This window comes from Indicator indicator, chromosome 9 (assembly GCF_027791375.1).
Source record: "Indicator indicator isolate 239-I01 chromosome 9, UM_Iind_1.1, whole genome shotgun sequence".
In the NCBI taxonomy this organism is placed as follows: domain Eukaryota; kingdom Metazoa; phylum Chordata; class Aves; order Piciformes; family Indicatoridae; genus Indicator; species Indicator indicator.
The window spans coordinates 28,364,511-28,376,373 of record NC_072018.1 but is presented as its reverse complement, the minus strand read 5'-3'; the positions used below and the strand labels follow the sequence as shown (position 1 = coordinate 28,376,373).

The 11,863-nt window shown below is 58.3% G+C and overlaps 1 protein-coding gene across 1 annotated transcript; it reads right to left on the bottom strand.

The window, feature by feature from the left end:
• Positions 1-203: 203 nt before the first annotated feature.
• GTF3C2 (general transcription factor IIIC subunit 2) lies at positions 204-11,783 on the bottom strand. Its single transcript, XM_054383362.1, has 18 exons — positions 11,477-11,783; positions 10,917-11,280; positions 9,801-10,098; positions 9,089-9,183; positions 8,924-9,001; positions 8,434-8,532; positions 7,947-8,174; positions 7,102-7,213; positions 6,837-6,954; positions 4,948-4,979; positions 4,608-4,737; positions 3,933-4,077; positions 3,505-3,666; positions 2,995-3,082; positions 2,597-2,725; positions 1,738-1,869; positions 944-1,051; positions 204-807 (listed from the first exon to the last, which is right to left on the bottom strand). Exons 1-18 carry the CDS (start codon positions 11,781-11,783, stop codon positions 601-603), a joined length of 2,832 nt encoding a protein of 943 aa, XP_054239337.1. The 3' UTR covers positions 204-600.
• Between the last annotated feature and the right edge of the window lie 80 nt (positions 11,784-11,863).

The following is an 11,863-nucleotide window of genomic DNA, read 5'->3' as shown; positions in this document are numbered from 1 at the left end:
CTAGGAGCAAAGCTGAGTAAAGACTGTGTCCCACAGTAGTGCCCCAGGTGCTGGTGCCCAGTTTGGGGCTCTGTGCTAGAACCACAACCAGTTTTACAAAACCATCCACGTTTTACTGCACAGCTGAACACAGGCTCAATGTGAGCGACTTTAGAGGTCCCGGCCCCCTGCGGGCCCCATTGCCCTGCTCAGGGCAAGGCTGGACACCCCTAGACCCCTCCCTGCACCCACACAGGGGGTCAGCAGCAACAGGGAGAGCAAGCACAGCCCCACAGAGTTGGGGGCCTGTGGGTGCATCCCCAGCATCAGGCCTCCCAGACCCATAGCTTGACCCAGGGACGCACCACAGTCCCACCACCCTCCCGCACCAGCTCAGAGCAAACAGCACAAAAGGATCCTTCTGGACCCAGAGCATAAGGACAATGTCCTCAGCATCCCCAGTGACAGCCAGGAGCAGCCGTTCCTCCCTGAGCAGGGGGCCCAGAGGATCAGAAGCACCAAGAAGGGATGCACAGCTCCCCTGGACAGCACCACCTTCCCTGGACCCATGCTCCTGCCCGGGGCGAGCATGTTGGGCAGCAGCACAAGGGGCCCACTTCCCTACTCCACTGGCATCGGGGAGTTCTCGCCAGGGCTGTTGCTGCCAGGCTTATCCCCATAGAGGGAACGGAAGCAGGCGCAGCGCTCTGGGAGCAGCTGGTGTGCCACGCTGGAGGCCAGCCCTGCCAGGCAGTGTGCCCGCACGATGCCCGCCTGCCCGCCTGACACCAGCCAGCCAAGTGAGTCCAGGTTGGGGCTGAAGCGCACCTGCAGGAGGGAAAAGAAAGGAGTGAGGAGGGAGGAGGCTGAGGCACTGAGACCCTTGTGCCCAGGAATGGGGCACGGGCGACAGGGTTCTGCAGAGCCTGCCAGGCTGTGTGGGGGCTGCGGGCTCAGCTCTCACTTTGTGCAGGGACTCCAGCTGCAGGCGGTCGAGGCTCAGCTCAGCCTTCGCCTCCTGTGTGTGCATCCTGCGCATTGGCTCCCGGCTGGAAAAGTTCTTGAAGCTGCGCTGTGAAGCGGTGGCACATCCATGAAATGCGTGCCAGGGCAGAACTGTGGCACACATACCCATCCTGGCAGCACTGGGACTGCATCAGGTCAGGTGCTGCTTGGCCAGGAGACATGAGTCCCCCTCTGGGTCACCCACAGCAAAGGGCAGCAGGAACTACACGCCAAGGAGGGCCTGTACAGGGCTGCTGGAATGTGGCAGACTTCCCTATGCCATCCCAGCAGCTCTGACCCACAGACTCATTGCCCCTCTCTCAGGGGGCCCTGGGCATAATCTGGCCCAGCTGCTTCATGCCAACAGCTCCAAACATGGCCCAGCACAGCAGTGAATGGGATCCAGGCACGCTGTGACCCTTCAGGCTCCTTCCCAGGGCGGCCACAGCCAGGACATTGAGAGTACTACTCTGTCTGGGGCCAATGGCCATGGCCATACCACCTACTGCCCTGTGACCAGGCAGCCAGGGGGTCTCTGCCCAGGGAACCCCAGCCCAGCCTGGCAAGGCAGCCAGCCACAGGCTCTGCGAAGGTTGGGCAACCCACCCCTGTGCTCTTGGGGCAGCCAAATGGAGGTGTGGGGCTGCCACAATGTGAGTGGCACCTTGTTGCCCTCCCACTGCCCAGGCACCACCCTGGCATAGCTTTCACAGGTCCTGCTTGTGGTCAGGTCCACTCCCAGCCCTCTCCTACCAGGTCTGTGTCCTGGAATCGGATGTAGCTCTTAGTCACCATCTCACTGTAGAGTCTGGTCCTTGGCAGCACCTTCTCACCATCCTCTGACCCCGGGGGGCTGCAGGGCAGCAGGTCGGCCTTGTAGACCGGCTGTGGGCAAGACGTGGCTCAGGGCAGGGCCAGGAGTCATAGAACCACGGAATTGTTTTGTTTGGGAAAAAATCTTTAAGATCATCGAGTCCCACCATTAACCCAGCACTGCCAGGCCACCACTAAACCATGTCCCTTAATATCATATCTAGATGGCTTTTAAATGCCTCCAGGAACAGGGACTCCACCACTGCCCTGGCCTGACAACCCTTTTGGGGAAGAAATTGTTCCTCATGTCCAACCTAATCTTCCCCTGGTACAACTTGAAGCTGTTTCCTTTTGTCCTATTGCTTGTTTCTTGGGAGAACAGACTGACTCCCACCTCACTCCAACCTCCCTTCGGGGATCTGTAGAGAAAAAAGGTGTCCCCTGTTCTTGAGGCTGAACAACCTCAGTTCCCTCAGGTGCCCCTCAGAAGACTTGTGCTCTTGACCTCTTCTGCAGGCAGAGACTGCTGGGGCTGGGGGCCCCAGGAACCCTGTCCCACAGCATGGCAGTGGAAAGAGGTGCTGCCACCAGGGCATGGCTTGTGTTCCACAAAACCCCTGAAGGCCCCAGCTCCCCATAGCTTCCTCACCATGCAGCCCCTGCCCAGGCAGGGAGAATATGACACATACATACACGAGGCCAGCTCAGGACACTTCCAGTGACCCAGAAACGCAACTCCCACCCTGCCCAGCCCCACGCACATCATGGACAGGCCCTGCTGAGCACGATGGTCTCTTACAAATCTGCGGTCCGAGGAGCGCCTGACGTTGAGGGGGCAGATGGACAGATCGGGCAGCACTGCTGCTACCAGCTCGCCAGTGATGTCTCCTGCAGCTATTGTGTTCAGCCAGTCTGAGCCAGAAATGCTCTGTGGGAATAGGATTCTGCCAGGGTCCCAACCGGGTTCCAGCCACCCCCAGCCAGGCTGCAGCATGCACCTTCCTGCATCCCCAGGGGGAGAGGGACTTGGAAGTACAGCCAGCTTGGACACTACTTTGTGTAGCTGTCATGATCCATCATCTGAGAGACAGAGTGGTGACCCTAAGAGCCTCACCCCCAGCTGGCACTGGGATAGGGGCAGGTACCCATCTCTCTGACATGACCCCAGGACAAAAGTGCCTTGCACCAGCCTCTTACCCACACGGTCCCCTTGCGAGGGGCCACAAAATAAGCCTTGAAGCCCAAGTACCCAGCGTCGATGTAGTGGATCCCACAGAGACCATAACTGCAATGGAAAAGGCATGGGTGAGGACAGAGCCCTGCACTGCCATCCTAAAAGCCACCCACCAGTCCATCTCCCCAGAGAACCTTGGACCCTGGAGGGTTACAGTGTGTCACAGTTCAGGATAGTTCCTGGAGGCTGAGAACACCCCAAGAGACCAGAACCCTTCAGCCAGCTTGCGTTGTGTCAGCCTGGAGACATGCAGGAGCCCCACTGCTAGTCCAGCTCAGGCACCTTGTCCCTCCCACTGCCCACCTAACTAACATCTCAGGATGGGGCAGCTGTGGCATGACCCAGCCCTCACCATGGCACCAATGGATATTCCCATGGAGGGACAGACTGGAGGGGGCACTGGGGAGCATGGCCAGGCCCCAGCAGGCTGGCCCTGGGCACAAAGCAGCCACCACAAAGGTCATGGCACTCACGAGGCATAGCAGTTGTCCTGGGCCACAGTGACACCATTATAGGGCAGCAACCAGGCCACCTCCGTGCTGAGGAACCGCTTGATGCTGTTGATGGGCTCATGGAGCCGCCGCAGATCCCAGAACTTGATCTTGCGGTCACTCCCTGCCGTGACCAGGAAGTTGCTGAGAACCAGGAGAAAGGCAGCACTGAGACCCCAGTGCAGAGCTGTACCCCATCCCTGCCATGGGGACAAGGTGGCTCTGGGTCTGCAGCACAGCGCTGCTCCCATTTCTCACCCTGGGAAGCCCAATTCAATCTCATTATCAACTCAGAGGACCAAGTGCTGTCACCACCAGCAGTGGTGACACAAAGTTCCCTTGGCTCATGTGCAGGAGCAGCCTGCTCTCCCAGGCAGTACCGACACCTGTGCCCACATGCCAGTGCTCACCTGTTGGCTTTGCACCACTCGATGGTCCGGACAGCGTGGTCATGGGCTAGAAAGCACTGGAAAGGGTAGAGCTTGAGGGAGCCATCAGGCTGGCGCACACACTGCAGCAGGGACTTTGTGAGCAGGTTCCAGATGGCCACAGTCCCTGTAGGAAGAGTATATCCAGTGTCTCCAGGTGGCCAAGGAAGCCAACAGCATCCTGGCTTGTATCAGAAATAGTGTGGTCAGCAGAGCCACGGCTGTGATCATCCCCCTGTACTTGGTACTGTCAAAGCTGCACCTCAAATACTGGTTCAGTTTTGGGCCCCTCACTCCAAGAAGGACACTGAGGTGCTGGAGAGTGTCCAGAGAAGAGCAACAAGGCTGATGAAGGGTGTAGAGTACAAGTCTTGTACTGGGTTTACAAGTTAACTCATGATCTTAAAGGTCTTTTCCAACCAAACCAATTCTATGATTCTACGATTTTTAAGTCAGATATAGATTAAGGCAGAGCCACCATGCACGGGCAGAGGTTCCTGCACAGTGTCTGCCACTCACTGCTACTCACCCCAATGCTGCTTTGTACATTGTACTCAGCCTCCTCATTCTCTGCCCCAGGTGAGGCTGCAGGAGCACAAAGCTCCATTTCTGTTTTGCCATGGGACACAAGTCCTTCTTGTGTAGGAGAGGACTCACCATCATAGAAACCTGCTGCCAGGTGATGATGGGGCTTAGATGGCATCCAGGAGAGGCTGAAGCACTGGCCACACTCAGAGGCATTCCCTGCCTGGATAGAGCCCACTTGGAGTGTGGCAATACCTTGTACCTGGAGGCCAAAGGACAGACATTGGTCACAGCCCTGTGCTGGTGCCACTCACATCCCAACAGGAAGGACACTCAGCTGTGCAGCACAGCTCTGCACTGCCACCCCAAATGAGCAGAGCTGGTGAGCTCTGCTCATCTCTCCCATCTGCACCTGCCAGGGGCTTGTGGGTGCCAGCCCCACTGGGGGACCACAGTGGTAGAGGACACTGACCTTGCAGATAACGTGCTTGTGGAAGGACCCATCTAGAAGAGAGCAGAGTGGAATCAGGACAGGCACCAACTCTCCTAGAAGCTCCTTGTGTCAGGAGCTGCTCAGTAACCTACAGCCTGGCTTGCTGCTCCCCATAACCCTAGCCAGGGCTCCCAGTACCTGTCCCATCCAGATCAGTGTTGCACACCCAGCAGCAGCAAACAGCACACGGAGCTGTGAATCCAGATGCAGGCAGTGCCAGGACCTCTGGGAACCAGACCTACCTGTGCCCTGAAAGGCACTGCAGGCAGGCACTGGGCAGGGCTGACATTCCCCTCACCCGAGTGATCTTCATCCCACAGTGACCAGGTGCCTGCCTCCGTGAACAAGGTCTTTAACCCAAAGGGGATTTGATGACATCAGGATCTGATGACATACAGTGGCATGACAAGACCATGAAAACAGCTGTGTGGGACAGCCTGCTCTGGCGAGGGCAGCTGGTGACAGGGCTGGAGCAGCCTGGGCAGCTGCTCCTGTGGAAGGCAGAATGCACCAAGACCCCTGCAACCAGGACAAGGTACCCACAGGACCCCCACACACCAGCTTTGTCCACTGTGGAATCTCACCACCAGTGACACAGGACACAAGTGCTGTGAGGTTCCTGTCTTTCAGTGCTGGGGCCAGACAGAACTCCTCCATCCCTCAGCATGGGGCAGACAGCCAGCACTGCCTATGCCCCAGAGCACGGCAGCCGCAGTTGATGACACAGGAGCCATGTGTCTTCTTCAGCACCTCCACCACAGCCAGGGCATGCTGTGAGAGCAGCCCAGGCTCCACAAGCTGGGAACACCATGAAGGTGTGCTCAGGGAAAACAGCCACGCCGTCCCAGAAGCTGCCGGCAGAGCCCAGCATGCCGCAGCCTGGCACCGATCCTGTGGCTGTGAACCAGCAGCCCCAGCCTGGCTGCGAGGCATGGGGATGGTACAGCAGCCACAGCTGGGCCGACACTACGTGACAGGAGCTGCCGGCTGGGAGCGGATCTGTGCTTGCTGCAAGCTCCCCACGTGGGTGCTGCGGCACCAGCAACAACCACCCAGAGCCAGCCTGTTGAGACAGGGAGGGAGAGGCGGCAGCAGCACTGTGGCAGGGAGTAAGGAACCCATTTCCCGCTGTCAGCCACGGCTGGGTGACCACGAGCAGCACGCACAAGCCATCAATCCCACCCAGCTCCCAGCAGATGAGACCATTATGAGCATCATTAGCCTGAGCCAATCCAGTGCGCAGAGGCCTGGGGCCCTGCTCTGACACATTCCTTGGCTGAACTGGAGTAAGCAGGTCCACCATGCCAGGACACATAATGGCAATGGGAAAAGAGGTGAGGAAAGGTTCAGGGATACACTGTTACAGCCACACCTCATCCTTCAACCCCATCCCAGCTCCCACAGCACTGCCAAGACGACCTCCCCTGTGCTTCCAGCTTCAGGTGGGGCTGCCTGTGAGCCATGCTCTGGCTGGGCTGCTACAGCATCCCACCATGACTGAACCTGCCTCTGCATCAGCAGTGCTTTGATGTCCTATGACATCGAAAAGCAGCCTTGCTTCCCTCCCACTGTTATCTGCCAGAAGCCAAGCCAAGGGAAGCAGGAACTGCTGGTCCCAAGCCTGGAGTTGTGCCAGGGCTTGCTGCCCCACATAAGCTCCTGGGCAGGATGGCACTGGCCTGGGCATGGTCTAGCTGCCCCATGGTCATGCCCCAGCCCAACCTCTTGGCATAGTGAGGGCAGAGGAGTCCAGGCCCCTCAGCACAGCAAGGACGAGGGACTCCAACCCTGGGGCTTGCCCACTGCCCATCTTGGCAGAGTGGGATGGGAGCCAGGTAGCTCCTTCTCGGCAGCGCAGCTCTTCCTACCTTTTACCTGGGTTGTCTTGGATTGTCGCAGGGCCTCGGGGTGTGGGAGGGGGTACAGCACCACCTTGCCATCTGAGAAGGCCACAGCCAGCAGGCCTAGCCGGCTCATCTGTGGGAGCTGCAGAGTGACATAGAGTGACATGGAGTCACCATCTGAGGGGCTGCAAGGTCACCATCCCCAGCCCGAGAAGGTAAGGCATGAGTAAGGGCACAGAGTCAGGAACCCTGGAGGAAAGCAGAGGCAGCCCCCCAGCAACAGACCCACCTTCCTGGCAGTGGTGGGTGGCTCCCAGGCACCGCTGGGGCAGAACTTCATGTCCCAGACACAGCCATGGTCGGCAGCGATGGCGTAAGCCAGCCTGGCTTTGTCAGCAGAGCTGCAGGCACAGGATGAGCCATGAAGAATGCAGCAGCTGGTGCTCAGCAGCTCCAGTCTGCACCAGCACTGAAGCTGTGCCCAACCACAGCCCCCATGAGATTCAGAACCTGTCTGGTGGTTCTGTGACAGGACAAGCCTCACCACCCACTCAGCTATGAAAGGATAAGAGGTGAGATCCTGACCCATCCCTGGGAAATGGGCAGTCTCCAGCCCCTTCCCTGTGAGGCTGTTCCCCAGGCTTGGCCACTCATAGAATTGTTTAGGTTGGAAAAGACTTCTAAGATCACGAAGTACAACCATTAACCCAGTACTGCCAGGTCACCACTAAACCATGTCACTCAGCACCACATCTACATAGTTTCTAAACTCCTTCAGGGATAGGAACTCCACCATGGCCCTGGGCAGGCTGTTCCAGGCCTTGATAACCCTTTAGGGGAAAAAAATCATTCCTCATATCCAACCTAAACCTCCCATGATGCACCTTGATCCTGTTTCCTCTTGTTCTATCACTTGTTCCCCCTTGCTCCAACCTCCTTTCAGGGAGTTGTAAAGAATAAGGTCTCCCCTGAGCCTCCTTTTCTCCAGACTCAACAACCCCAGTTCCCTCAGCTGCTCCTCACAATACTCGTGCTCCAGATCTCTCACCAGCTTTGTTGCCCTTCTTTGGACATGCTCCAGCCCCTCAACTTCCTTCTTGGAGTGAGGGGCCCAAAACCGAAGGCAGAACTCACCCCTGATCGTGCTGCAGTGTGCCCAGGCCCCAGAGCTGCAGGAGTGCTGGGCCGTTGTGGAGCCCAGCCATGCTGTGTGCCTCCTCCATGCTCCTGTGGCAGTACAGAGCCACATACTGTGAGGCTGCTGAGCCCTCCGGGGACGGGCACCACTCCATCGCCCAGACAGGGCCGCCTGCAAAGAAGGACATGTCCCGGCGCTCCTCATGGGGCTGGAGGGAGCTGAACCTGCCAACCAGGAAGGGGGTGAGGGCACAGGGCAAGGGCAATGTCATCGTGAGGCTGCATCTGCCTGGCACAGAGACCTGGCATGGGCCTGGTGGTACCCTGGGGCATGCTGCACTCGCTGGCTGTTTAACCCACGGCTGCATCTGCTGCCATCCAGTCCTCAGACCCACAAGGACCACAACCCTGGGGGTTCTTGCCTATCACAGGGATCACAGCCCCCACCCCAGCAGTGCCTGACTCTGGGCACTCCGTCACAGACCTGTTCACCCTGTACAAGACTCCATCATCATCAATGCCCTCCCGCTGGATGGAAAAGAAGGGAGACTTCTCCTCGGCTGGCACGTACGGGGCAGCTTCACTGTGGAGGCGGAGGAAGGTGTAAGGACATCTCCACATCTTGTCCCTCACCTGGTCACCCCCTGGAACAGCACCGTGCCCCAGCACCAATCCCAGCCTCTGTACAGCACCATGTGCCCCGCTGCCAGGATAACAAGGTACTGAGGGGCCGAAGGCTGTGGAGACTCCATGTCCGAGTCCATGAGAGCTCCAAAGACCAAGACATGAAAGCTACATCAATTCCATTGGGGCCTGACTCCACCAGAACCCCCCCCAGTACCCACCATGCCCCTATTCTCCCCCAGCCCCATTGGCTGGGGTCAGACAGCTCACCCCAAATGCTGGTGGGACCTGTCCCATCATGTGTCCCAGTCCCCCCCAGCTCCTCCCTTCCCACATTGCTCCCCCAGTACCTTTCAGAGAGACATGTCCACTTGTGTACCAAAGGAATCCAGTCAGGAAACTCCCACTGCGAGTGCTGCTGATCCCGCCTGCAGTGGGTGAAACAGACCTCAGCACCCTGCCTGCAGCACAGGCAACCCCACCCTGCTGTCCCAGCATCCCGAACCCCCACTCACAGGTTGCAGGTGAGGCTGGAGCTCTTCTCCACTGGGGCCATGATGGAGTTGTGGAAGCCATTGGGAGCAAGGCCTCGGCATGAGGGCTTGGATCTCTGGGCACAAGAGCAGACTCAGGATTGTTTCTACCTGCTGATTGCCACCACATGTCCCAGGGGATCCACCTATCCTAACAGCACTGGAGCAGCCCCCAAGCACAGAGCTCTCCCCCAACCAGTCACCAAGACTGTGTCACCCTGGGCTAAAGACGCAGAGTCCCATTCTGGGCATGCACATGAAGTACAGGACAGCCTCCACACATGGCCTTCACCTCCCACCAGCTTCAGCAGTAGCCCAAGACCTCCATGCCCTCTCCCAGAAGTACCTGTCACCCTGTCCCCATCCACGCTCATGCAGAGCTGTCCCTGCCTGTAGTTAAGCCCACAAAACTGATGGGCACTGTGCCATCCCTGAGTTCTGCTTCAGGGTCATCCTGCCACAAACAGCCATGTGTGAGGACACTTGAAATCATTGAATCATAGACTAGTTTGGGTGGGAAGGGACCTTTAAAGGTCATCTAGTCCAGCTCCTCTGCAGTGAACAGGGACATCTTCAGCTAGAGTAGGTTGCTCAGAGCCCGATCCAACCTGACCAACACTTTGTGTTGCTCACGCCAGGCCAGAGTTAAGAAGCAACCAAGTGACCTTGCCCTTGACCCTGCCATTACCCCTACCGATGATGCCCTTCCACCATGTCCTTGGAGCGTCTCCAGCTCTGGCTCTGACACCTCACTGAGGGGTCCATCGCTCCCCTCCTCCTCTGCCTCTAGCAACACGTCCTTGGAGGGGACGAAGTCAGCATCTTGTGTGAGGTCATCGCTGTCCATTTCCTCCTCCTTCTTCCTCCGTTTCTGACGCTTCTTCTGGACTGGCTCAACTTCTGGCTCTGGCTCTTGGGCACCCTTAGTGGGAGGTGAGGGCTGATACACAGATGTCAGATCCTCTGCCAGCTCCTGCAGGTACAGCAAAGCCCTGGGACACCAAAGGCATAGCCTGGTGGTGAGCAGAGGGACAGCACAGGGACTAGCCACCCCTCTAGCTCCTGGTCTGGGTGACCAGTTAGTGCTAGCCCTGCTCAGCCAGGCTGTGGCAGGTCTGGATGCACCTATGGCCTTTGGACCAGTGCTTGGGCAGCGAGCACCTCCCCAGGGAATGTCAGCTTCCTGGGTCTGCAACTGCAGGCAGAGCAGCACATGGCCCTTTGCCAGCTGTGCCCCTGTCCACCTGGGGCTCTCATAGAGCAAAGGCATTGCCTCAGCTGCTTTTGGAGGCCCCGGAACACATGGAGTCCCCCAAAGACTCTGCATTAAGCAGTGCATGGCTAGCACAGCTTGTCCCCACCACAGTGTCACTGGACACTGTTAAGAATCTGCTGAACAGGGGCTGGACCAGCTTGTCTAAACCAGGTTGCTCCCAAGAACCAGATGATGCTTCAGGCCTTGCCACCCTCAGATTCTGACTCAATGACTCTACTCCCCCTCAGATAAGCCTCCTCATGGCTTTGTCAAGCATCAAGGGATCCTGTCCCAACCACAGACAGCCCACCACCATCAAACACCTGGTGCAGGCAAGCTTGACAACCCCCATGGTTCATCCCCACCCCACACTCCTGGATTCAAACACACTCCAGATCATTCTGTACAGAACCTGCATGTCCTACTGACACAGTAAAACGTCTTTCAACAGAGACACTAAGCTCTCCAGCTCTCCCACGTAAGGCAGAGGACTCCAAGAGTGGTGTCTGTGTGTCCTTCCAACCTGGACCGCTCCACCCATTTGCCCCTACTCACACTTTGGCTGCCCGCCTTTTGGGGCGCCCACCAGTGGGATTCTCCAGGCCTCCTGCTGCCTCGCTGCTTCCCAGCATCTTCTGCACACAGATGGGCTTCGAGCTTGGACACTCCAGGTCCTGAGACAGTTTCAGCAGCAACATCTCTGCCTTGGGCTTCCGGCCACGCTTTCCCTTTTTGGATGACACGGACCCGTTCTCAGAGGTCCCCGAGGGCTCCCCGTGTCCCTCACCCTCTGTAGCGTCTGTACCATGGGGGTCACTAGGGCTATTTTTCGGTTTTTGGTTGAAGACAGTTTTTTGCTGGGATTTGGCAGCTTCTACTCCATCCACTGAGAGCTCCAAACCATCCGGATATTCGTGTCCTGCCCAAAAATAACAGCCGAAGTTAGCAGGAAACCATATCGGGGCTGTCTCACCACCCCTGGGCGCAGCGACACGCCAGCCACAGCCCGTGAGCTCTGTGCTCTGTAGCACTGGGGCACGGTGAGCCCTCCAGAGGACGATGCGGTGCCCACGGGGACGGACCCCCGCCCATCACAGACCGCTTCCGGGGCTTACCCTCCTGTGCCCTGCTGCGGCTCCGGCTACGCCCGGGGCATGCGGCTCCCCGTCCCGATCGGCCCCGACGGCTCCGCTCCCGGCAGCGCGGCCCACGGGAGGCGCTTGACGCCATCCCGGGCGTAGCCGGAGCCGCCGATAAGGGGCCGCGCCGCCAAGCACGGATCCGGATCAGGAAAGTCGTGGCGCGGGAAGATGGCGTCACGATGCCAACGTCATTACCGGAATGGTCCACGCCCAGCCGTGTGACAGAGCTGTGGGGAATACAGTCCCGGAGCGTTGGGGCTGAGCGGAGGCAGGGCTGCATGTCCACGTGTGCCCAAGGGGTGTCCGGAAAAAGCAGTGCGAGGGTAACAGGACCCCAGAACGGGGATAGAACGGGAAGAT

Excerpts from the sequence above, each read along its gene's own strand:
- GTF3C2 (XM_054383362.1), bottom strand. The coding sequence starts at position 11,783 with ATGCAGCCCTGCCTCCGCTCAGCCCCAACGCTCCGGGACTGTATTCCC. Across the intron at positions 4,738-4,947 it reads ACAAGCACGTTATCTGCAAG|GTACAAGGTATTGCCACACT; the intron begins GTCAGTGTCCTC and ends TTTGGCCTCCAG. Across the intron at positions 808-943 it reads AGCTGGAGTCCCTGCACAAA|GTGCGCTTCAGCCCCAACCT; the intron begins GTGAGAGCTGAG and ends TCCCTCCTGCAG.